General features: G+C 48.2%; 1 protein-coding gene across 1 annotated transcript; it reads right to left on the bottom strand.

Moving 5' to 3' along the window:
* Window positions 1-447: 447 nt before the first annotated feature.
* On the bottom strand, window positions 448-1,200 carry LOC139228774 (putative nuclease HARBI1). Its single transcript, XM_070860133.1, has one exon. The coding sequence runs from the start codon at window positions 1,198-1,200 to the stop codon at window positions 448-450; it is 753 nt and encodes a 250-aa protein (XP_070716234.1).
* Between the last annotated feature and the right edge of the window lie 22,771 nt (window positions 1,201-23,971).

The raw sequence follows: 23,971 nt of genomic DNA, 5'->3' as shown, positions 1-23,971 counted from the left end.
CGCCCGGCAAACCAGCCCCACCAACCCCTTCCCTCGACGAATGTCTGTCCCACCTGTAACAGGGTCTGTGGCTCTCGTAAAGGACTGTTCAGCCATCAAACAACTCACTTTGGGAGTGGAAGCAAGTCCTCCTCGATTCCGAGTGATTGCCTATGAGATTAGGCTTTGTGGTGTTGTTTGGTGAGGGGAAAGTTGGTGCAGCATCTGGGGGACATATGCGTGCACTGATTAAGTAAATCATGCCATTATGAGGCCTTCCTGGGCCTCCCGGGAAGCAATGTGCACTACTGCTGGCGCCATCTTGGATTCCTCCTCCTCCTCGTGTTCCACCTGTTCCTCCTCTTCTTCCTCCTCTGAAGAGCCTGTGTGCTCTGTGCCTTGCTCCTCAGGCAGCTCCAATCCTCGCTGCTGTGCTATGTTGTGCAGCGCGCAGTATACGACGATGATTCAGGAGACCCTGGCTGGTGCGTACTGAAGGGCTCCTCCAGATCTGTCAAGACATCTGAAGTGCATCTTCATGATGCTGATTGCTTGCTCTATGACACATCTGGCAGACATGTGGCTGTCATTATAGCACTCCTTGGCCTCATTGCTTGGCATTCTTAATGGTGTCATTAACCATTTCTTCAGTGGGTAGCCTTTGTCTCCAAGCAGCCAGCTGGTAAGTATGTTTGGGGGTGCAAAGTGCTGAGGACGTGTGGACTGGCGTAGCACAAAAGATTCATGACAGCTGCCAGGGAATCTGGCGCACACATGCATGATGATCTTTTTATGGTTGCAGATGAGCTGCGCATTGAAGGAGTGGAAGCCCTTGCAGTTCCCAAAATTCCTGCGTAATATGGAAGTGCAATTGATATCACCCTGAATCTGTGGGAAACAAGCCAGGGTCACAAAACTGAGCGCCCGCTCAGTAACACTGGCTTCATCAGTGGCAAAGTTTACATCATTGGCTGATTTGTGAAACATGCCATTGGTCGCCTGGGTAATGCAGCTATGGGTGACTGACTGCGAGATCCTGCAACTATCTGCTGCAGATCCCTGGAAGGCAAAGAAGTTGAGGGCACTAGTGACTTTGACAACCACTGGTAAGGTGTGTCCACTAGGACCTCTGGACAGCAGAGTTTGGTCCAGCAAGCTACAAATGTCTGCCATGACCTGGTGCAATAGCCTGAGCCTCCTTTGGCACAGCTGCTCAGTCATGCCCAGGGGCTCATCCTCTGTCTGTATACCCTGTGTTAGGGGTATGGCCTCCGGCACGGTGTACTTCTGTGCTGATCCCATCTCTCCTGCGGAGCATCAGGTTGTTGAGGAGAAGGTGGCTGCTGTGGTTGCTGCTGCTGCTGGTGTTGTGGCTGCTGCTGGTGTGGTTGGTGTTGATGCTGGGACTCATCTTGGTCTGATTCTGAGGTCCATAAGCGCCACCCATGCTGATCTGATAGATGCCATATAAAGTGGAGATCAGAGGCACAAACCTCCAATGTACCGAGAGTGACTAGCAATGTGGTGAGAGTGGCTTCAAAGGCTGCATAAATCACCTGCAAGTGCCGGAAAGCTAAATCTCTGCACAAAATGGTGTCAGGCAGAGCCTTTCCGTTAGGCAAGGAAGCAGGTGTAATGTGTGTGTATTTATATGATTTTTCCAGCTGTCACTTAATGAACTCGCACAATGGCTACTGAGCTTCTGCTTTCCCCTCACAGGCGAGGTTCCCGAAGTGCATGAATCCCGTGCGCAACCAGTTAAAGACCAAACCCGAGGTTAAAAAGGCAGTTAAGGGTCTGTAAATGAGCAGTTAAGTCATCAATGAGATCGCCCGCCTCTCCTGACTGGGTCCGTGTTGCGCCTCGAAACGCAACCAAGTTAAAGGCGGAAGTTGGCAGGATGTCGATTTCTTTGCTTTTAACTGCAGCCCCGCCCCCAAACCCACACACTCTCAAGTATGAAAATTCTGGCCAATTTGTTTTTAATCCAACGAGGAATGAAGCAGTGCTGGCTCCAGTTCTGGGGAATGAAGTAGGGCAGGTAGAGAATGTTTCAGTGGGAGAACATCTGGGTAACAGGGATCATAATATAATTAGGATTCATCATCATCGGCAGTCCCTCGGAATCGAGGAAGACTTGCTTCCGCTCCTGAAGGGAGTTCTTTGGTGGCTAAACAATCCAATATGAGAGCCACAGACCCTGTCACAGGTGAGACAGACATTCGTCGAGGGAAGGGGTGGGTGGAACTGGTTTGCCGCACGCTGCTTCCGCTGCCTGCACTTGACCTCTTCACGCGCTTGGCGTTGAAATTCGAAGAGCCCTCCCGGATGCACTTTCTCTACCTAGGGCGGTCTTTGGCCAGGGACTGCCAGGTGTCAGTGGTGATGTCGCACTTTATCAGGGAAGCTTTGAGGGTGTCCTTGTAACGTTTCCACTGCCCACCTTTGGATCATTTGCCGTGAAGAAGTTCCGCATAGAACATTTGCTTAGGGAGTCTCGTGTCTGGCATGCAAACTATGTGGCCTGCTCAGCGAAGCTGATCGAGTGTGGTCAGAGCTTCAATGCTGGGGATGTTAGCCTGGACGAGGTCACTGATGTTGGTGTGCCTGCCCTCCCAGTGGATTTGCAGGATCTTGCGGAGACATTGTTGGTGATATATCTCCAGTGACTTGAGGTGTCTTCTGTACATGCAGTTATGGAAAGTGTTATATCTGTATACTTGTATTTACTCTGTACAGCCACCAGAGGGCTCATCACCTGGAGTCCCAAGGGATCCCATAATCCGTTGTGAGCACAGGTATTTAAGGAGGCTTCACAGGTTGGAGAGGCACTCAGGAGACCTGCAATAAAAGACTAAGGTCACACTTTACTTTGAGCTCACGGTGTTCAGTCTGACTCTTCCTCCATACACTACAACTTGCGATGAGATACAGATAGTGAACACAAAGATGGAGAGAACAGTGGGCATCCTGGAGAAATTCTCGGAGGGAGATTATTGGGAAACTTTTGTGGAGCAACTCGAGCAATACTTCGTGTCCAACGAGCTAGATAGGGAAGAGAGCGCTGCCAAACGAAGGGCGATCCTCCTCACCGTCTGTGGGGCACCAATGTATGGCCTCATGAAGAATCTGCTCACTCCAGTGAAACTCACGGAAAAATCATACGACAATTTGTGCACACTGGTCCGAAAACATTTGAACCCGAAGGAAAGCGTTCTGATGGCGAGGTACCGGTTCTACACCTACAAAAGGTCTGAAGGCTAGGAAGTGGCGAGTTATGTTGCCAAGCTGAGACGCCTTGCAGGACATTGCGAATTTGAAGGACATTTGAAGCACATGCTCAGAGACTTTTTCGTACTTGGCATTGGTCACGAAACCATACTTCACAATCTTTTGACTGTAGAGACCCCAACCTTAAGGAAGGCCATAGCGATAGCCCAGGCGTTCATTGCCACCAGTGACAATACTAAGCAAATCTCTCAGCACAAAAGTGCTGCTACAAGTACTGTGAACAAAGTGATGTTGTTTTCGAATCATAACGTACAGGGCAGGCCACACATACCTGCAGCTACACGTCCGCAGATGTCTCAGAGTCCACCATCAAGGGCGATGAATGTAAGGCCATTAATAACTTGTTGGCGCTGGGGGAGTAATCATCGTTTCCATTCATGCCGATTCAAAGGATACGTTCCTGTCTGGCGTAAAAATAAAAAAGGGAAGGTGGCTCAACCGTGGCTATCAAGGGAAATCAGGGATAGCATTAAAGCCAAGGAAGTGGCATACAAATTGGCCAGAAATAGCAGCGAACCCGGGGACTGGGAGAAATTTAAAACTCAGCAGAGGAGGACAAAGGGTTTGATTAGGGCAGGGAAAATGGAGTACGAGAAGAAGCTTGCAGGGAACATTAAGACGGATTGCAAAAGTTTCTATGGATATGTAAAGAGAAAAAGGTTAGTAAAGACAAACGTAGGTCCCCTGCAGTCAGAATCAGGGGAAGCCATAACGGAGAACAAAGAAATGGCGGACCAATTGAACAAGTACTTTGGTTCGGTATTCACTGAGGAGGACACAAACAACCTTCCGGATATAAAAGGGGTCGGAGGGTCGAGTAAGGAGGAGGAACTGAGGGAAATCCTTATTAGTCGGGAAATTGTGTTGGGGAAATTGATGGGATTGAAGGCCGATAAATCCCCAGGGCCTGATGGACTGCATCCCAGAGTACTTAAGGAGGTGGCCTTGGAAATAGTGGATGCATTGACAGTCATTTTCCAACATTCCATTGACTCTGGATCAGTTCCTATGGAGTGGAGGGTAGCCAATGTAACCCCACTTTTTAAAAAAGGAGGGAGAGAGAAAACAGGGAATTATAGACCGGTCAGCCTGACATCGGTAGTGGGTAAAATGATGGAATCAATTATTAAGGATGTCATAGCAGTGCATTTGGAAAGAGGTAATATGATAGGTCCAAGTCAGCATGGATTTGTGAAAGGGAAATCATGCTTGACAAATCTTCTGGAATTTTTTGAGGATGTTTCCAGTAGAGTGGGCAAGGGAGAACCAGTTGATGTGGTATATTTGGACTTTCAGAAGGCTTTCGACAAGGTCCCACACAAGAGATTAATGTGCAAAGTTAAAGCACATGGGATTGGGGGTAGTGTGCTGACGTGGATTGAAAACTGGTTGGCAGACAGGAAGCAAAGAGTAGGAGTAAATGGGTACTTTTCAGAATGGTAGGCAGTGACTAGTGGGGTACCGCAAGGTTCTGTGCTGGGGCCCCAGCTGTTTACACTGTACATTAATGATTTAGATGAGGGGATTAAATGTAGTATCTCCAAATTTGCGGATGACACTAAGTTGGGTGGCAGTGTGAGCTGCGAGGAGGATGCTATGAGGCTGCAGAGCGACTTGGATAGGTTAGGTGAGTGGGCAAATGCATGGCAGATGAAGTATAATGTGGATAAATGTGAGGTTATCCACTTTGGTGGTAAAAACAGAGAGACAGACTATTATCTGAATGGTGACAGATTAGGAAAAGGGGAGGTGCAACGAGACCTGGGTGTCATGGTACATCAGTCATTGAAGATTGGCATGCAGGTACAGCAGGCGGTTAAGAAAGCAAATGGCATGTTGGCCTTCATAGCGAGGGGATTTGAGTACAGGGGCAGGGAGGTGTTGCTACAATTGTACAGGGCCTTGGTGAGGCCACACCTGGAGTATTATGTACAGTTTTGGTCTCCTAACCTGAGGAAGGACATTCTTGCTATTGAGGGAGTGCAGCGAAGGTTCACCAGACTGATTCCCGGGATGGCGGGACTGACCTATCAAGAAAGACTGGATCAACTGGGCTTGTATTCACTGGAGTTCAGAAGAATGAGAGGGGACCTCATAGAAACGTTTAAAATTCTGACGGGGTTAGACAGGTTAGATGCAGGAAGAATGTTCCCAATGTTGGGGAAGTCCAGAACCAGGGGACACAGTCTAAGGATAAGGGGGAAGCCATTTAGGACCGAGATGAGGAGGAATTTCTTCACCCAGAGAGTGGTGAACCTGTGGAATTCTCTACCACAGAAAGTTGTTGAGGCCAATTCACTAAATATATTCAAAAAGGAGTTAGATGAAGTCCTTACTACTAGGGGAATCAAGGGGTATGGTGAGAAAGCAGGAATGGGGTACTGAAGTTGCATGTTCAGCCATGAACTCATTGAATGGCGGTGCAGGCTAGAAGGGCCGAATGGCCTACTCCTGCACCTATTTTCTATGTTTCTATGTTTCTATGTTTGCAAGGGCTATGGAACAATGGGACACCTCCAACGAGTGTGCAGGCGAGCTGCAAAGCCTGTTAAACCTGCAAACCACCATGTTGCAGAAGAGGACAGATCCACGGAGGATCACTACGAACCAGAACCAGATTGAGGAGGCAGAGGTACATGGGGTGCACACATTCACCACGAATTGTCCCCGATAATGCTGAATGTTGAACTAAATGGACTCCCGGTGTCAATGGAGCTGGACACGGTCGTGAGCCAGTCAATCATGAGCAAAAAGATTTTCGAAAGGTTGTGATGCAACAAGGCCTCAAGGCCAGTCTTAACTCCAGTTCACACGAAACTAAGAACTTACACGAAAGAACTCATTCCTGTAATCGGCAGTGCTACTGTAAAGGTCTCCTACAATGGAACGGAGCACAAGCTACCACTCTTGGTGGTACCGGGTGATGGTCCCACGCTGCTCGGAAGGAGCTATCTGGGAAAGGTACGCTGGAACTGGGATGACGACTGAGCGCTATCGCCTGCTGATGACACTTCGTGTGCCCAGGTCTTAAACAAATTTCCTACGCGGTTCGAACCAGGCATCGGGAAATTCCAAGGAGCGAAAGTGCAAATCCACCTAATTCCGGGGGCGCGACCCATCCATCACAAGGCGAGAGTAGTACCGTACATGATGAGAGAAAGGGTAGAGATCGAGCTGGACCGGTTGCAAAGAGAGGGCAACATTTCCCCGATCGAGTTCAACGAGTGGGCCAGTCCTATCGTCCCAGTTCTCAAAGGAGACGACACCGTCAGAATCTGTGGCGATTACAAAGTAACTATCAATCATTTCTCCCTGCAGGACCAATACCTACTACCAAAGGCCGACGACCTCTTTGCAACGCTGGCGGGAGGAAAGATGGTCACGAAGCTGGATCTGACTTCAGCCTACATGACACAGGAACTGGAGAAATCATCGAAGGCCCTCACCTGCATTAACACGCACAAAGGTCTTTTTGTTTATAACAGATGCCCGTTTGGAATCCGATCAGCGGCGGCGATATTCCAGAGAAACCTGGAAAGCTTACTGAAGTCAGTCCCGCACACCGTGGTCTTCCAGGATGACATCTTGGTCACAGGTTGGAACACAGTCGTGCATCTGCAGAACCTGGAGGAAGTTCATAGTCGACTCAACCGCGTGGGGCTCAGGTTAAAACGCTCGAAGTGCGTTTTCCTAGTGCCTGAAGTGGAGTTCCTGGGAAGGAGGATTGCGGCAGACGGCATCAAGCCCACCAACGTGAAGACTGAGGCAATCTAGAATGCATCGAGGCCACAGAATACGATGGAGCTGCCGTCATTTCTGGGACTCCTGAACTACTTTGGTAATTTCTTACCGGGTCTCAGCACACTGTTAGAACCACTGCATGTCTTACTGCATAAAGGGGACGAATGGGTTTGGGGCAAAAGCCAAGAAAATGCCTTTGTAAAAGCGAGAAAATTGTTATGCTCAAACAAATTGCTTGTGTTGTATGATCCATGTAAGCGTTTGGTACTAGCATTTGATGCATATTCATATGGCGTTGGGAGTGTATTGCAACAAGCTATTGATTTCGGGAAACTGCAACCGGTTGCTTATGCATCCAGGAGTTTGTCTAAGACTGAGAGAGCCTACAGCATGATTGAGAAAGAAGCGTTAGCATCTGTCTATGGGGTAAAGAAAATGCATCAATACCTGTTTGGGCTAAAATTCGAATTGGAAATTGACCATAAGCCACTTAAATCCCTGTTTTCTGAGAGTAAAGGGATAAATACCAACGTATCGGCCCGCATCCAGAGATGGGCGCTCACAATGTCCACATACAACTACGCCATCCGCCACAGGCCAGGCACAGAAAACTGTGCCGATGCTCTTAGTAGGCTGCCATTGCCGACCACAGGGGTGGAAATGGCGCAGCCCACAGACCTAGCCATGGTTATGGAAGCATTTGAGAGTGAGCAATCACCCGTCACTGCCTTGCAGATCAAAACCTGAACAAGCCATTATCTCTTGTCAAAAGCTGTGTGCTTCACGGGAGCTGGTCCAGTGTCCCAGTGGAAATGCAGGAAGAGATAAAGCCGTTCCAGCGGTGCAAAGATGAAATGTCTATATGGGCAGACTGCCTTCTGTGGGGCAATCAAGTAATGGTCCCCAAGAAGGGCAGAGACACCTTAATCATGACCTCCACAGTACCCACCCAGGCATCGTAATGATGAAAGCGATACCCAGATCCCACGTGTGGTGGCCCGGTATTGATGCGGACTTAGAGTCCTGCGTTCACATGGTAATACATGCTCACAGTTAAGCAATGTACCCAAGGAGGCGCCGCTAAGTTTAGGGTCTTGGCCCTCCAAACCGTGGTCGAGGGTACACGTCGACTATGCAGGCCCTTTCTTGTGTAAAATGTTCCTTGTGGTTGTAGACGCATACTCCAAGTGGATTGAATGTGAGATAATGTCGGCTAGCACGTCCGCTGCCACTACTGAAAGCCTGCGGGCCATGTTTGCCACACACGGCCTACCCGATGTCCTGGTGAGCGACAACGGGCCACGTTTTACCAGTGCTGAGTTCAAAGAATTCATGACCCGTAACTTTCAAATGGACTCATTCACCGGAAACACTTGGACCAAATCAAACTCAGATTCATGAACTATCCTGAGCATCCCACCTTGGACTCTACCTTTCTTGATCCCCCAACATACACACCAGTGGCAACCGGCACCACAGTTGACCATGAAGCAGAATCCATCATAGACAGCAGTAGGGCCCAACACACCAGGCAGCACAGCAAGGCCAGCTGCCTAGCAGCTCAGCGAGGGTCCAACAAATGATTCAACAACACCAGCTTTCACACCGAGACGATCAAGAAGGGCCTCAGATCGACTCACATTGTAAATAGTTACAGTATTGACTTTGTGGGAGGAGTGTTGTTATATATGTATACTTGTATTTACTCTGCACAGCCATCAGAGGGCTCATCCCCTGGAGTCCCAAGGGATCCCATAATCCCTTGGGAGTACAGGTATTTAAGGAGGCTTCACAGGTTGGAGAGGCACTCAGGAGACCGGCAATAAAAGACTATGGTCACACTTTACTTTGAGCTCACAGTGTTCAGTCTGACTCTTTCTCCATACACTACAGAAAGGGACAAAGAAAAATCAGCGGTGAAATTACCCAACTGGGAGAGAGCCAATTTCAGTGATTTGAGAAGGGATCTAACACAGGTGGACTGGGAAAGAAAATTGTCCAGGAAAACAGTAAATGAGCAAGAGCAGGCCTTCAAGGCGGCGATAGTTCGGTTACAAACCAAACATATTCCCATAAGGAGGAAAGATGGAGCATTCATAGCTAGAGCTCCCTGAATGGCAAAGGAAATGATGGTTAAAATAAAACAGAAAAGGGAGTTTTATGACAATTGTCAGGTACAGAATACAATTAAAATAACAGAAGAATACAGAGTATTGTGGGTAATGGAAAAAGGATATAAGAAGGGCAAAAAGATAGTATGAGAAAAGATAAGCAGGAAACATAAAAGGAACCTAAAGATCTTTTATAAACATATAAAAGGTTAGTAAAAGAATGGTGGGGCTGATTAAGGACAAAAACAGAACCTTCTTGTGGGGGCAGAGGGCATCACGGAGGCACTGAAGTAGTATCTTGCATCTGCCTTCATAAAAGAAGTGGATGAAGTTAATATCGGATTAGAGGAGGCGCAGTAGAGATAGTGGATAGGATAAAAATAGATAGAGAGGAGATGCTAAATAGGTTGTCATCATTCAAATTTAACAAGCGACCTGGTCTGTTGGGTATGGAGAAAGTGTCAAACTGAACACTGTGAGCTCAAAGTAAAGTGTGACCGCAGTCTTTTATTGCAGGTCTCCAGAGTGCCTCGCCAACCTGTGAAGCCTTCTTAAATACCTGTGCTCCCAAGAGATTAAGGGATCCCTTGGGACTCTGGGGTATGAGCCCTCTGGCGGTTGTACAGAGTAATCACAAGTCGACATATATAACAACATTCCCCCCCAAAGTCAATAGTGTAACTATTTACAATGTGAGTCGATCTGGGGCCCTTCTTGCCCTGGTTGATCGTCTCTGTGTGAAAGCTGGTGTTGTTGAATCATTTGTTGGGCCCTCGCTGGGCTGCTATGCAGCTGGCCTTGCTGGGCTGTCTGGTGTGTTGGGCCCTGCAGGGCTGCTGTGGATGATGGGTTCTGCTTCGTCGTCAACCGCGGTGCTGGTTGCCACTGGTGTGTGTGTTGGGGGATCAAAAAAGGTAGGGTCCAAGATGGGCTGCTCAGGATAGTCCGTGAATCTGAGTTTGATTTGGTCCAAGTGTTTCTGGTGAATGAGTCCATTTGAAAGTTTGACCTGAAACACCCTGCTCCCCTCTTTGGCCACGACGGTGCCGGGGAGCCACTTGCGACCTTATCCATAATTTAATACAAATACAGGATCATTGACTTCAATCTCGCATGATACAGTTGCGCTATCATGGTATGCACTTTGTTGAAGCCGCCTGTTCATGTAGATCAGGGTGATCTAACGAGAGCCTTGTCTTAAGTGCTCTTTTCATGAGAAGTTCAGCAGGTGGGATCCCAGTGAGTGTGGGGTCTCGTGCGGTAGCTAAGCAAGACTCGGGATAGACGAGTCTGCAGTGAGCCATCAGTTACCCTCTTCAAGCCTTGCTTGATGGTTTGCACTGCTCTTTCTGCCTGACCATTGGACTCTGGTTTAAACGGGTCAGATGTGACATGTTTGATCCCGTTACGGGTCATGAATTCTTTGAACTAATCACTGGTAAAACATTGCCCGTTGTCGTTCACCAGGACATCGGGTAAGCCGTGTGTGGCAAACATGGCCCGCAGGCTTTCAATGGTGACAGCGGACATGCTAGCCGATATTATCTCACATTCAATCCACTTGGACTATGCATCGACAACCACAAGGAACATTTTACCCAAGAACAGACCTGCATAGTCGATGTGTACCCTAGACCATGGTTTGGAGGGCCAAGACCATAAACTTAGCGGCGCCTCCCTGGGTACATTGCTTAACTGCGAGCATGTATTACATCTGTGAACGCAGGACTCTAAGTCCGCATCGATACTGGGCCATCACACGTGGGATCTGGCTATCACTTTCATCATTACGATGCCTGGGTGGGTACTGTGGAGGTCATTGATGAAGGTGTCTCTGCCCTTCTTGGAGACCACTACTCGATTGCTCCACAGAAGGCAGATCACATGGATGAACTTCAACAATGGTACATCTCTGTCTGGAGTAAAAATAAAACGGGGAAGGTGGCTCAACCTTGGCTAACAAGGGAAATTAAGGATAGTTTTAAATCCAAGGAAGAGAAATATAAATTAGCCAGAAAAAGCAGCAAACCTGAGAACTGGGAGAAATTTAGAATTCAGCAGAGGAGGACAAAGGGTTTAATTAGGAGGGGGAAAATAGAGTATGAGAGGAAACTTGCCAGGAACATAAAAACTGACTGCAAAAGCTTCTATAGATATGTGAAGAGAAAAAGATTAGTGAAGCCAAACATAGGCCCCTTGCAGTCAGATTCAGATGAATTTATAATGGGGAACAAGGAAATGGCAGACCAGATGAACAAATACTTTGGTTCTGTCTTCATGAAGGAAGATACAACTAACCTTCCGGAGGTACTAGGGGACCGAGGGGCTAGTGAGAAGGAGGAACTGAAGGATATCCTTATTAGGCGGGAAATTGTGTTAGGGAAATTGATGGGATTAAAGGCCGATAAATCCCCGGGTCCTGATAGTCTGCATCCCAGAGTACTTAAGGAAGTGGCCCGAGAAATAGTGGATGCATTGGTGATCATTTTCCAACAGTCTATCGACTCGGGATCAGTTCCTATGGACTGGAGGGTAGCTAATGTAACACTACTTTTTAAAAAAGGAGGGAGAGAGAAACGGGTAATTATAGATCGGTTAGCCTGACATCAGTAGTGGGGAAAATGTTGGAATCAGTTATTAAAGATGAAATAGCAGCACATTTGGAAAGCAGTGACAGGATTGGTCCAAGTCTGCATGGATTTATGAAAGGGAAATCATGCTTGACAAATCTTCTGGAATTTTTTGAGGATGTAACTGGTAGAGTGGATAAGGGAGAACCAGAGGATGTGGTGTATTTGGACTTTCAAAAGGCTTTTGACAAGGTCCCACACAAGAGATTGGTGTGCAAAATTAAAGCACATGGTACTGGGGGTAATGTACTGACGTGGATAGAGAACTGGTTGGTAAACAGGAAGCAGAGAGTCGGGATAAACAGGTCCTTTTCAGAATGGCAGGCAGTGACTAGTGGAGTGCCACAATGGCTCAGTGCTGGGACCCCAGCTCTTTACAATATACATTAATGATTTAGATGAAGGAATTAAGTGTAATATCTCCAAGTTTGCAGATGACACTAAACTGGGTGGCGTTGTGAGTTGCGAGGAGGACGCTAAGAGGCTGCAGGGTGACTTGGACAGGTTAGGTGAGTGGGCAAATGCATGGCAGATGCAGTATAATGTGGATAAATGTGAGGTTATCCACTGTCGGGGCAAAAACACGAAGGCAGAATATTATCTGAATGGCGGCCAATTAGGAAAAGGGGAGGTGCAACGAGACCTGGGTGTCATGGTACATCAGTCATTGAAAGTTGGCATGCAGGTACAGCAGGCGGTGAAGAAACCAAATGGTATGTTGGCCTTCATAGCTAGGGGTTTTGAGTATAGGAGCAGGGAAGTCTTATTGCAGTTGTACTGGGCTTGGTGAGACCTCACCTTGACTATTGTGTTCAGTTTTGGTCTTCTAATCTGAGGAAGGACATTCTTGCTATTGAGGGAGTGCAGCGAAGGTTCACCAGACAGATTCCCGGGATGGCTGGTCTGACATATGAGGAGAGACTAGATCAACTGGGCCTTTATTCATTGGAGTTCAGAAGGATGAGAGGGGATCTCATAGAAACATATAAAATTCTGATGGGATTGGACAGGTTAGATGCAGGAAGAATGTTTCCGATGTTGGCGAATTCCAGCACCAGGGGACACAGTCTAAGGATAAGGGGTAAGCCATTTAGGACTTAGATAAGGAGAAACTTCTTCACTCAGAGAGTTGTTAACCTGTGGAATTCCCTACCGCAGAGAGTTGTTGATGTCAGTTAGTTGGATATATTCAAGAGGGAGTTAGATGTGGCCCTTATGGCTAAAGGGATCAAAGGGTATGGAGAGAAAGCAGGAAAGGGGTACTCAGGTGAAAGATCAGCCATGATCTTATTGAATGGTGGTGCAGGCTCGAAAGGCTGAATGGCCTATCGCTGCCCCTATTTTCAATGTTTCTATGCCTGTATAGACATTTCATCTTTGCGCCGCTGGAACGGCTTTATCTATTCCTGCTTTCCTCCGAGACACTGGACCAGCTCCCGTGAAGCACATAGCTTTTGACTTGAGATAATAAGGAGTCCTGGCTTGTCCAGGTTTTGATCTGCTGGGCAGTGGCGGGTGATTGCTCACTCTCAAATACTTCCATAACCATGACGAGATCTGCGGGCTGCGCCATTTCCGCCCCCGTGGTCGGCAATGGCAGCCTACTGAGGGCATCGGTGCAGTTTTCTGTGCCTGGCCTGTGGCGGATGGCGTAGTTGTATGTGGACAACGTGAGCGCCCATCTCTGGATGTGGGCCGATGCATTGGTATTTATCCCTTTACTTTCGAAGAACAGGGATATAAGTGGCTTATGGTCAGTTTCCAATTCGAATTTTAGCCCAAACAGGTATTGATGCATTTTCTTTACCCCGTTGACACACGCTAACGCTTCTTTTTCAATCATGCTGTCGGCTCTCTCAGCCTTAGACAGACTCCTGGATGCATAAGCAACCGGTTGCAGTTTCCCGAAATCATTAGCTTGTTGCAATACACACCCAATGCCCTATGACGACACATCACATGCTAGTACCAAATGCTTAGATGGATCATACACCACAAACAATTTGTTTGAGCATAACAATTTTCTCGCTTTTACAAAGGCATTTTCTTGGCTTTTGCCCCAAACCCATTCGGCCCCTTTTCGTAGTAAGACATGTAGTGGTTCTAGCAGGATTCTGAGACCCGGTAAGAAGTTACCAAAGTAGTTCAAGATTCCCAGAAACGACTGCAGCTCCGTCACGTTCTGTGGCCTCGGTGCGTTCTCGATTGCCTCTGTCTTTGCGTTGATGGGCCTGATACCATCCGCCGCAATCCTCCTTCCCAGGAACTCCACTTCAGGCACCAGGAAAGTGCACTTCGAGCATTTTAACCTGAGCCCTACGCGGTTGAGTCGACTAAGAACCTCCTCCAGGTTCGACTGTGTTCCGACCTGTGACCAAGGTCGTCCTGGAAGACCACGGTGTGCGGGACTGACTTCAGTAAACTTTCCATGTTTCTCTGGAATATCGCCGGCACTGATCGGATTCCAAACGGGCATCTGTTATAAACAAAAAGACCTTTGTGCATGTTGATGCAGGTGAGGGCCTTCGATGATTCCTCCAGTTCCTGCGTCCTGCAGGCTGAAGTCAGATCCAGCTTCGTGAACGTCTTTCCTCCTGCCAACGTTGCAAAGTGGTCGTCAGCTTTTGGTAGTGGGTATTGGTCCTGCAGGTAGAAACGATTGAAAGTTACTTTGTAATCGCTACAGATTCTGACGGTGCTGTCCCTCTTGAGGACTGGGACAATAGGACTGGTCCACTCGGAGAACTCGATCGGTGAAATGATGCCCTCTCTTTGCAGCTGGTCTATTTCGATCTCTACCCTTTCTCTCATCATGTACGGTACTGCTCTCGCCTTGTGATGGATGGGTCACACCCCCGGAATTAGGTTGATTTTCACTTTTGCTCCTTGGAATTTCCCAATGCCTGGTTCAAACAGCGAAGGAAATTTGTTTAAGGCCTGGGCGCACGAAGTGTCATCAGCGGGCGATAGCGCTCAGTCATTGTCCCAGTTCCAGCGTATCTTTCCCAGCCAGCTCCTGCCGAGCAGCGTGGGACCATCGCCCGATACCACCCAGAAGTGGTAGCTTGTGCACCGCTCCATCGTTGGAGACCTTTACAGTAGCACTGCCGATTACAGAAATCAGTTCTTTAGTGTAAGTAGTTCGTCTCGTGCGAACTGGAGTGAAGCCTGGCCTTGAGCACCGCAACCTTTCGAAAGTCTTTTTACCCATGATGGACTGGCTCGCATTCCGTGTCCAGCTCCATTGACACCGGGAGTCCATTTAGTTCAACATTCAGCATTATCGGGGGACTATTCGTGGTGAACGTGTGCACCCCATGTACCTCTGCCTCCTCTATCTGAGGCTCTGGTTCATCAAGATCCTCCATGGATCTGTCCTCCTCTGTAATGTGGTGGTTTGCAGGTTTAACAGGCTTAGCAACTCAGCTGCACACTCGTTGGAGGTGTTCCATTGTACCACAGCCCTTGCAAATGTATCCTTTGAATCGGCATGAATGGAAATGATGGTTACCCCCATAGCGCCAACAAGGTGTTAATGGCCTTACATTCATCACCCTTGATGGTGGACTCTGAGACAGCTACGGACATGTAGCTGCAGGTATGTGTGACCTGCCCTGTACGTTACGATTCAAAAACGATTCGAGCGTCGAGAGAGGCGGGAGTCGGTGAGAGACAGCGGCCGATAAAGGCCCAGCAGTCGGGCAGTCCAGGGAGCGTCGAGAGAGGCGGGAGTCGGTGAGAGACAGCGGCCGATAAAGGCCCAGCAGTCGGGCAGTCCGGGGAGCGTCGAGAGAGGCGGGAGTCAGTGAGAGGCAGCGGCCTATAAAGGCTCAGCAGTCAGGCAGTCCAGGGAGCGTCGAGAGAGGCGGGAGTCGGTGAGAGGCAGCGGCCTATAAAGGCCCAGCAGTCGGGCAGTCCAGGGAGCGTCGAGAGAGGCGGGAGTCGGTGAGAGGCAGCGGCCTATAAAGGCTCAGCAGTCGGGCAGTCCGAGGAGAGAGGCGGAGCTTGTGCAGCTCCAGCTGGGAGAGAAAGCAAAAAAGAAGTAGAAAGAAATCAAAAGGTGACGTCACAGCCAAGGGGGTAAGTGATTGGCTGGTGATTGGTGAGCAGCTTTTCTTTTTCTTTTTTATATCAGTCAGTAACTTTTAACACTGTTGTTGTCAATTTAAGGGTATCTAAGCGTTAAGTCATGGCAGGAGAGCTCAGTCACGTGATATGCTCCTCCTGTACCATGTGAGAACTCAGGGACGACACCAGTGTCCCTGACGACTACATCTGCGAGAAGTGTATCCGACTCCAGCTCCTGACGGACCGCGTTGCGGAGTTGGAGCTGAGGGTGGATTCACTCTGGAGCATCCACGATGCTGAGAATGACGTGAGTAGCACGTGTAGCGAGTTGGTCTTATCGCAGGTGAAGAGTCCACAGCCAGATAGGGAATGGAAGACCAGCAGGAAGAGCAGTGCAAGGAAGGTAGTGCAGGGGTCCCCTGCGGATATCCCCCTGCGAAACAGATAAACCGTTTTGAGTACTGTTGAGGGGGATGACTCATCAGGGGAGGGTAGCAGCAGCCAAGTTCATGGCACCATGGCTGGCTCTGTTGTACAGGAGGGCAGGAAAAAGACTGGGAGAGCGATAGTGATAGGGGATTCAATTGTGAGGGGAATAGATAGGCGTTTCTGCGGCCGCAACCAAGACTCCAGGATGGTATGTTGCCTCCCTGGTGCAAGGGTCAAGGATGTCTCTGAGCGGGTGCAGGACATTCTAAAAAGGGAGGGAGAACAGCCAGTTGTCGTGGTGCACATTGGTACCAACGACATAGGTAAAAAAAGGGATGAGGTCCTACAAAACGAATTTAAGGAGCTAGGAACTAAATTAAAAGGTAGGACCTCAAAAGTAGTAATCTCGGGATTGCTACCAGTGCCACGTGCTAGTCAGAGTAGGAATCGCAGGATAGCGCAGATGAATACGTGGCTTGAGCAGTGGTGCAGCAGGGAGGGATTCAAGAAATGAGGGGGTTACCTTATGATGATAGATAGGAACATAAGAATTAGGAACAGGAGTAGGCCATCTAGTCCCTCGAGCCTGCTCCGCCATTCAATAAGATCATGGCTGATCTGGTCATGGACTCAGCTCCACTTACCCGCCCTCTCCCCATAACCCTTAATTCCCTTATTGGTTAAAAATGTATCTATCTTTGACTTGAATACATTCAATGAGCTAGCCTCAACTGCTTCCTTGGGCAGAGAATTCCACAGATTCACAGCCCTCTGGGAGAAGAAATTCTTTCTCAACTCGGTTTTAAATTGGCTCCTCTGTATTTTGAGGCTGTGCCCCCTAGTTCTAGTCTCCCCCACCAATGGAAACAACCTCTCTGCCTCTATCTGGTCTATCCCTTTCATGATTTTAAATGTTTCTATAAGATTACCCCTCATCCTTCTGAACTCCAAGGAGTAAAGACCCAGTCTACTCAATCTATCATCATAAGGTAACCCCCTCATTTCTCGAATCAGCCTAGTGAATCGTCTCTGTACCCCTTCCAATGCTAGTATATCCTTCCTTAAGTAAGGTGAGCAAAACTGCACGCAGTACTCCAGGTGCGGCCTTACCAATACCTTATACAGTTGCAGCAACACCTCCCTGCTTTTGTACTCCATCCCTTTCGCAATGAAGGCCAACATTCCATTTGCCTTCCTGATTACCTGCTGCACCTGCAAACTAACCTTTTGGGATTCATGCACAAGGAGGAGGAGCGGGCTGGATGGCGCCAGGCACGCTGGCGCGGCGCCTAAATTCAGCAGATGTCCGCCGTGCGGCCGAAGCCATCGAGTCGCTAAAAACAGCTTTGGGCCCTGACTCTGTTAGGTGCAACGAGGAGGCTCAAGCACGTGGGGAGATCCCGTCCGAACTGACCCCCGTCCGGACGGAATTCCTCATTGACGCCAAACCCCGGAACCTCCCTCGGGGGCCGGCGCCTCACAACTTGAGCCGCCTCGGGGAAATCCCCTCCGTGCCTTTCAGTTCCGCGCGGAGGGGTTTCCTGTACGGGCTGCTCCTGCACACTCGCCGTGCAACAAATTTTTAAGCCGGTTCATGGACTCCCAGGCCGCCTGCAATTTCTGCGGTCTGGAGGAGTCCGTGTTCCATGTTTTTATTGAGTGCACGAGGTTGCAGCCCCTGTTTCATTATTTGAAGGGGCTGCTCCTGAAATTCTGGCTGCACTTCAGTCCCACTCTCCTGATCTTTGGGCACCCTGTGCGGAGGGGAGCGGGTAGTTCCGAGGGCCTCCTCGTAGGACTGCTCCTGGGCACAGCCAAGGGTGCCATCAGCCGGTCCAGGCAGCGGGCGGTCGAGGGGGTCGTTCAACCTGACTGCCTGCCTCTCTTCCGCTCTTACATCCGGTCCAGGGTGTCCTTGGAGATGGAGCACGCGGTGTCCACCGGTACGCTCGCGGCCTTCCGCGAGAGGTGGGCACACTGGAGGGACTGGAGTGCATCATCACGCCCGGCAACCAAATTTTAATTTGATTTTACATTTTAAAGTTTAATTTGTTTTAATTGCCGGTGCTTTTAGTGTCCCCCTCCCCTTTTATAGGGGGCACTGGGGAAAAAAAAAAATTTGATTTTAGTGCCTAAAAAAAAAACCAAAAAAAAAAGAAAAACACAAAAAAAACCCCACAAAAAATAAAATAAAATGGGCCTTGTGAATATCTGGTGTGTCATCCAGGTCGGGTGGCACCGAGTAATGTTTATGTTTTACAGGTAAACTCCAAAAGAGTTTCATGCACAAGGACCCCCAGGTCCCTCTGCACCACAGCATGTTGTAATTTCTCCCCATTCAAATAATATTCCCTTTTACTGTTTTTTTTCCCAAGGTGGATGACCTCACACTTTCCGACATTGTATTCCATCTGCCAAACCTTAGCCCATTCGCTTAACCTATCCAAATCTCCTACAGCCTCTCTGAGTCCTCTACACAACCCGCTTTCCCACTAATCTTAGTGTCATCTGCAAATTTTGTTGCACTACACTCTGTCCCCTCCTCTAGGTCATCTATGTATATTGTAAACAGTTGTGGTCCCAGCACTGATCCCTGTGGCACACCACTAATCACTGATTTCCAACCGGAAAAGGATACATTTATCCCGACTCTCTGCTTTCTGTTCGCCAGCCAATTCTCTATCCATGCTAATACATTTCCTCTGACTCCGCGTACCTTTATCTTCTGCAGTAACCTTTTGTGTGGCACCTTATCGAATGCCTTTTGGAAATCTAAATACACCACATCCATCGGTACACCTCTATCCACCATGTTCGTTATATCCTCAAAGAATTCCAGTAAGTTAGTTAAACATGATTTCCCTTTCATGAATCCATGCTGCGTCTGCTTGATTGCACTATTCCTATCCAGATGTCCTGCTATTTCTTCCTTAATGATAGTTTCAAGCATTTTCCCCACTACAGATGTTAAACTAACCGGCCTATAGTTACCTGCCTTTTGCCTGCCCCTTTTTTTAAACTGAGGCATTACATTAGGTGCTCTCCAATCCGCTGGTACCTCCCCAGAGCCCAGAGAATTTTGGTAGATTATAACAAATGCATCTGCTATAACTTCCGCCATCTCTTTTAATACCCTGGGATGCATTTCATCAGGACCAGGTGACTTGTCTACCTTCAGTCCCATTAGTCTGTCCAGCACTACCTCCCGAGTGATAGTGATCATCTCAAGGTCCTTCCTTCCCACATTCCTATGACCAGCAATTTTTGGCATGGTTTTTGTGTCTTCCACTGTGAAGACGGAAGCAAAATAATTGTTTAAGGTCTCAGCCATTTCCACATTTCCCATTATTAAATCCCCCTTTTCATCTTCTAAGGGACCAACATTTACTTTGTCACTCTTTTCCATTTTATATATCTGTAAAAGCTTTTACTATCTGTTTTTATGTTTTGCGCAAGTTTACCTTCGTAATCTAACTTTCCTTTCTTTATTGCTTTTTTAGTCATTCTTTGCTTTTGCTTAAAATCTTCCCAATCCTCTAGTTTCCCACTAACCTTGGCCACCTTATACGCATTGGTCTTTGATTTGATACTTTTCTTTATTTCCTTGGTTATCCACGGCTGGTTATCTCTTCTCTTGCCGCCCTTCTTTTTCACTGGAATATATTTTTGTTGCGCATTATGAAAGAGCTCCTTAAAAGTCCTCCACTGTTCCTCAATTGTGCCACCGTTTAGTCCTTGTTTCCAGTCTACTTTAGCCAACTCTGCCCTCATCCCACTGTAGTCCCCTTTGTTTAAGCATAGTACGCTCGTTTCTGACACAACTTCCTCATCCTCAATCTGTATTACAAATTCAACCATATTGTGATCACTCATTCCGAGAGGATCTTTTACGAGGAGATCGTTTATTTTTCCTGTCTCGTTACACAGGACCAGATCCAAAATGGCTTGCTCCCTTGTAGGCTCTGTTACATACTGTTCTAAGAAACAATCCCATATGCATTCTATGAATTCCTCCTCCAGGCTACCCCCTGCGATTTGATTTGACCAATCGATATGTAGGTTAAAATCCCCCATAACTACTGCCGTTCCTTTTTCACATGCCTCCATTATTCCCTTGATTATTGCCCGCCCCACCATGAAGTTATTATTTGGGGGCCTATAAACTACGCCGACCAGTGACTTTTTCCCCTTACTATCTCTAATCTTCACCCACAATGATTCAACATTTTGTTCATTGGAGCCAATATCATCCCTCACAACTGCCCTGATATCATCCCTTATTAACAGAGCTAGCCCACCTCCCTTCCCTTCCTGCCTATCTTTCCGAATCGTCAGATACCCCTGTACGTTTAATTCCCAGTCCTGGCCACCTTGCAACCATGTCTCTGTAATGGCCACCAAATCATACCCATTTGTAATGATTTGTGCCGTCAACTCATTTACTTTATTTCTAATGCTGCGTGCATTTAGGTGGAGTGTTTTCATCCTAGTTTTTAAACCATGATTTTTAGTTTTTACCCCTCCTGCAGCCCTTTTATATTCAGTGGCCCTTTTTGTTTCTTGCCTTTGGTTTCTCTGCCCTCCACTTTTACTCATCTCTTTTCTGTCTTTTGTTTTTGTCTCCTTTTTGTTTCCCTCTGTCTCCCTGTATTGGTTCCTATCCCCCTGCCATATTAGTTTAACTCCTCACCAACAGCACGAGCAAACAATCCCCCTAGGACATTGGTTCCGTTCCTGCCCAAGTGCAGACCGTCCGGTTTGTACTGGTCCCACCTCCCCCAGAACCTGTTCCAATGCCCCAGGAATTTGAATCCCTCCCTGCTGCACCACTGCTCAAGCCACGTATTCATCTGTGCTATCCTGCGATTCCTACTCTGACTAGCACGTGGCACTGGTAGCAATCCCGAGATTACTACTTTTGAGGTCCTACTTATTAATTTAACTCCTAGCTCCTTAAATTTGTCTCGTAGGACCTTATCCCTTTTTTTACATATGTCGTTGGTACCAATGTGCACCAACGACAATGATATAAAACATCAAAGTGCAGTTACAGCAGCTTTTTAGTTTTATCATAAAGATGAAGATCTGGCAAATCGTGTGGTGCTGATGAAGTCAACCACAAAGAATTGACAGTTCAGCCACATCCCTCCAAAGTCACAAAGAAATTGTGAGATGTGACAAGGATTGAAAGACAACAACAACTTGCCATTAGATAGCACCTTTAACATCATAAAATGTCCCAAAGCACTTCACTGAAGTCCATCCTATTTTCCGCACTTCTGCTCTCACCCCTTATCCTCCCTCCCAGAACTACAATAGGGGTCCCCTTGTCCCACCTTCCCCCGACCAGCCACACATTCAACGGATCATCCTCCACCATTTCAGCCACCTTCAGCATGATGCCATCAGCAAACACCACGTGATCTCCCCTCCCCTTCCAGCTTTCCAAAGGGACCGATCACTCTGCGAATCCCTCGTCAACTCTTCAATCACTCGCTGCCCATCCCATGGACCTTTCCCTGCAAGCACAGGAGGCGTAACATATGCCCTTTTACCGCCTCCTTCCCACCGTCCAGGTCCCTAAACACACCTTCGAGGTGAAACACCGATTTAATCCTTTCAATTTGGTATACTGTATTCGCTGCTCACAATGCGGTTTCCTCTGAATTGGGGTGACCGAACACAGATTGGGTGATCACTTTGCAGAACACCTCCATTCAGTCCGGAAGTGTGACCCTGAGAACATCAGAACATCAGAAATAGGAGCACCAGTAGGCCACCTGGCCCCTCAAGTCTGTTCCGCCATTCAATAAGATAATGGCTGATCTGATCATGGACTCTGCTCCATTTCCCTGCCTGCTCCCTATAACCCTTTATTCTCTTATCGCTCAAAAATCTGTCTGTCTCCGCCTTAAATTTAGTCAATGACCCAGCCTCCACAGCTCTCCTGGGCAGAGAATTCCATAGATTTACATACCTCTGAGAGAAGAAATTCCTCCTTATCTCAGTTTTAAATGGGCGGCCCCTTATTCTGAGACTATGTCCCCTAGTTTTAGTTTCCCCTATGAGTAGACATATCCTCTCTGCATCCACCTTGTCGAGCCCCCTCATTATCTTATATTTTTCGATAAGATCACCTCTCATTTTTCTAAACTCCAATGTGTATAGGCCCAACCTATTCAACCTATCTTCATAAGTCAACCCCCTCATCTCCGGAATCAACCTGGTGTACCTTCTCTGAACAGCCTCCAATGCAAATATATCCTTCCATAAATAGAGAGACCAAAACTGTACTTCTCTGCTTTTATACTCTAATCCCCTTGAAATAAAGGTCAACATTCCATTTGCCTTCCTGATTACTGTCTGTACCTGCATACTAACTTATTAGGCCCAAGTTTCCACATGATTTGCGCCTGATTTTTAGGAGCAACTGGTGGAGAACGGACTATCTTAGAAATCGCAATTCTCCACATTTTTTTTTCTGCAGTTCTAGTCAGGTAGAACAGTTCTACTTTGGAACAGAATTTCTTCTTCAAAAGGGGGCGTGTCCGGCCACTGACGCCTGATTTGAAAGTTTCCACAGTGAAAACGTACTCCAAACTAAAGTAGAATGGAGCAAATGAAGATTTTTGTAGAACTGAAAAAACCTGTTCTACACATTAAAAAAATCAGGCGCAGGTTACAAATTAGGCGTCCAGAACGAGGTGGGGGGGAGGGGGGGGAGGGGGAAGGGAAGTCATTAAATTCTCCAATAAATCCTTATTTATACTTATACAAATATTATACAAATAAATCCAACTTGAATAAAAATTTATAAGCAAAGAAAAGATTAAATAAACCATCTTCCTACCTGTGTGAAAGTGCCTCAGCCACGGAGAATGCTGCAGCAAGCCTCACAAAACGAGGCAGCTGTTCCCGAACGCGGGGGTGGGGGGGGGGGGTGGAAGGAAGCTGTTCCAGACAGCCGGCAGGCGAGCGGGGACCGACCGACCGAACGCGGGGGGGGGGGAAGGGAGGAAGCCGTTCCAGACGGAGGGAGGAAGGGAGGGAGGGAACCGAACGAACGCGGGGGGGGGGAGGAAGCCATTCCAGATGGCGGGCGGGAGGGAGGGAGGGAACCGACCGAACGCGGGGGGGGGGGAGGAAGGAAGCCGTTCCAGACGGTGGGCGGGAGGGAACCGACCGACCGAACGCAGGGGGGGTGGAAGCCGTTCCAGACGGCGGGCAAGCGACCGAACGCAGGAGTGGGGGGGGAGGAGGGGGGAGCCGTTCCGGGCAGGCGAGCGGGGGTAGGTGGAGAGTGCGGGCCCGACCGACCGAATGCAGCGGCGGGGGGGAGGGGAGGAAGCCGTTCCAGACGGCGGGAGGGAGGGAGGGAGGGAAGGAGACAGAAGGCAAAAGGGGGAGGTCGTCGGGAAACGGCTGCCTCAACTTTCTGAGGCTTCCTGCAGCCTTCTCAGTGCTGATGTGCTGATGGCAATGTGCTTTTATTAAAAAATGTTCAAAAACTAAACAGCTACAAAGAACTACAAAAATGGCCGAGTGCCAATGTTTCCTTCACACTGCGCGTGCGCGAACGCTCCAACGCGCACGCGCAGCATTGCCAGCAGGAAAAAAACTAATTTAAATATTACCCGCCCCCTCCCACTTACAAAATCAACGTGAGTGTAGGCTCCGCCCCCCTGGGCGCCGCGCCAAACAGACAAGGTGCTGCAGAACGCT

This window comes from Pristiophorus japonicus, chromosome 2 (assembly GCF_044704955.1).
Source record: "Pristiophorus japonicus isolate sPriJap1 chromosome 2, sPriJap1.hap1, whole genome shotgun sequence".
In the NCBI taxonomy this organism is placed as follows: domain Eukaryota; kingdom Metazoa; phylum Chordata; class Chondrichthyes; family Pristiophoridae; genus Pristiophorus; species Pristiophorus japonicus.
Note: the sequence above shows the minus strand (reverse complement) of the source record. Positions and strands in the feature narration are given on the sequence as shown.

Coding starts and splice junctions, on each gene's coding strand:
- LOC139228774 (XM_070860133.1), bottom strand. CDS start 1,200: ATGACTGAGCAGCTGTGCCAAAGGAGGCTCAGGCTATTGCACCAGGTC.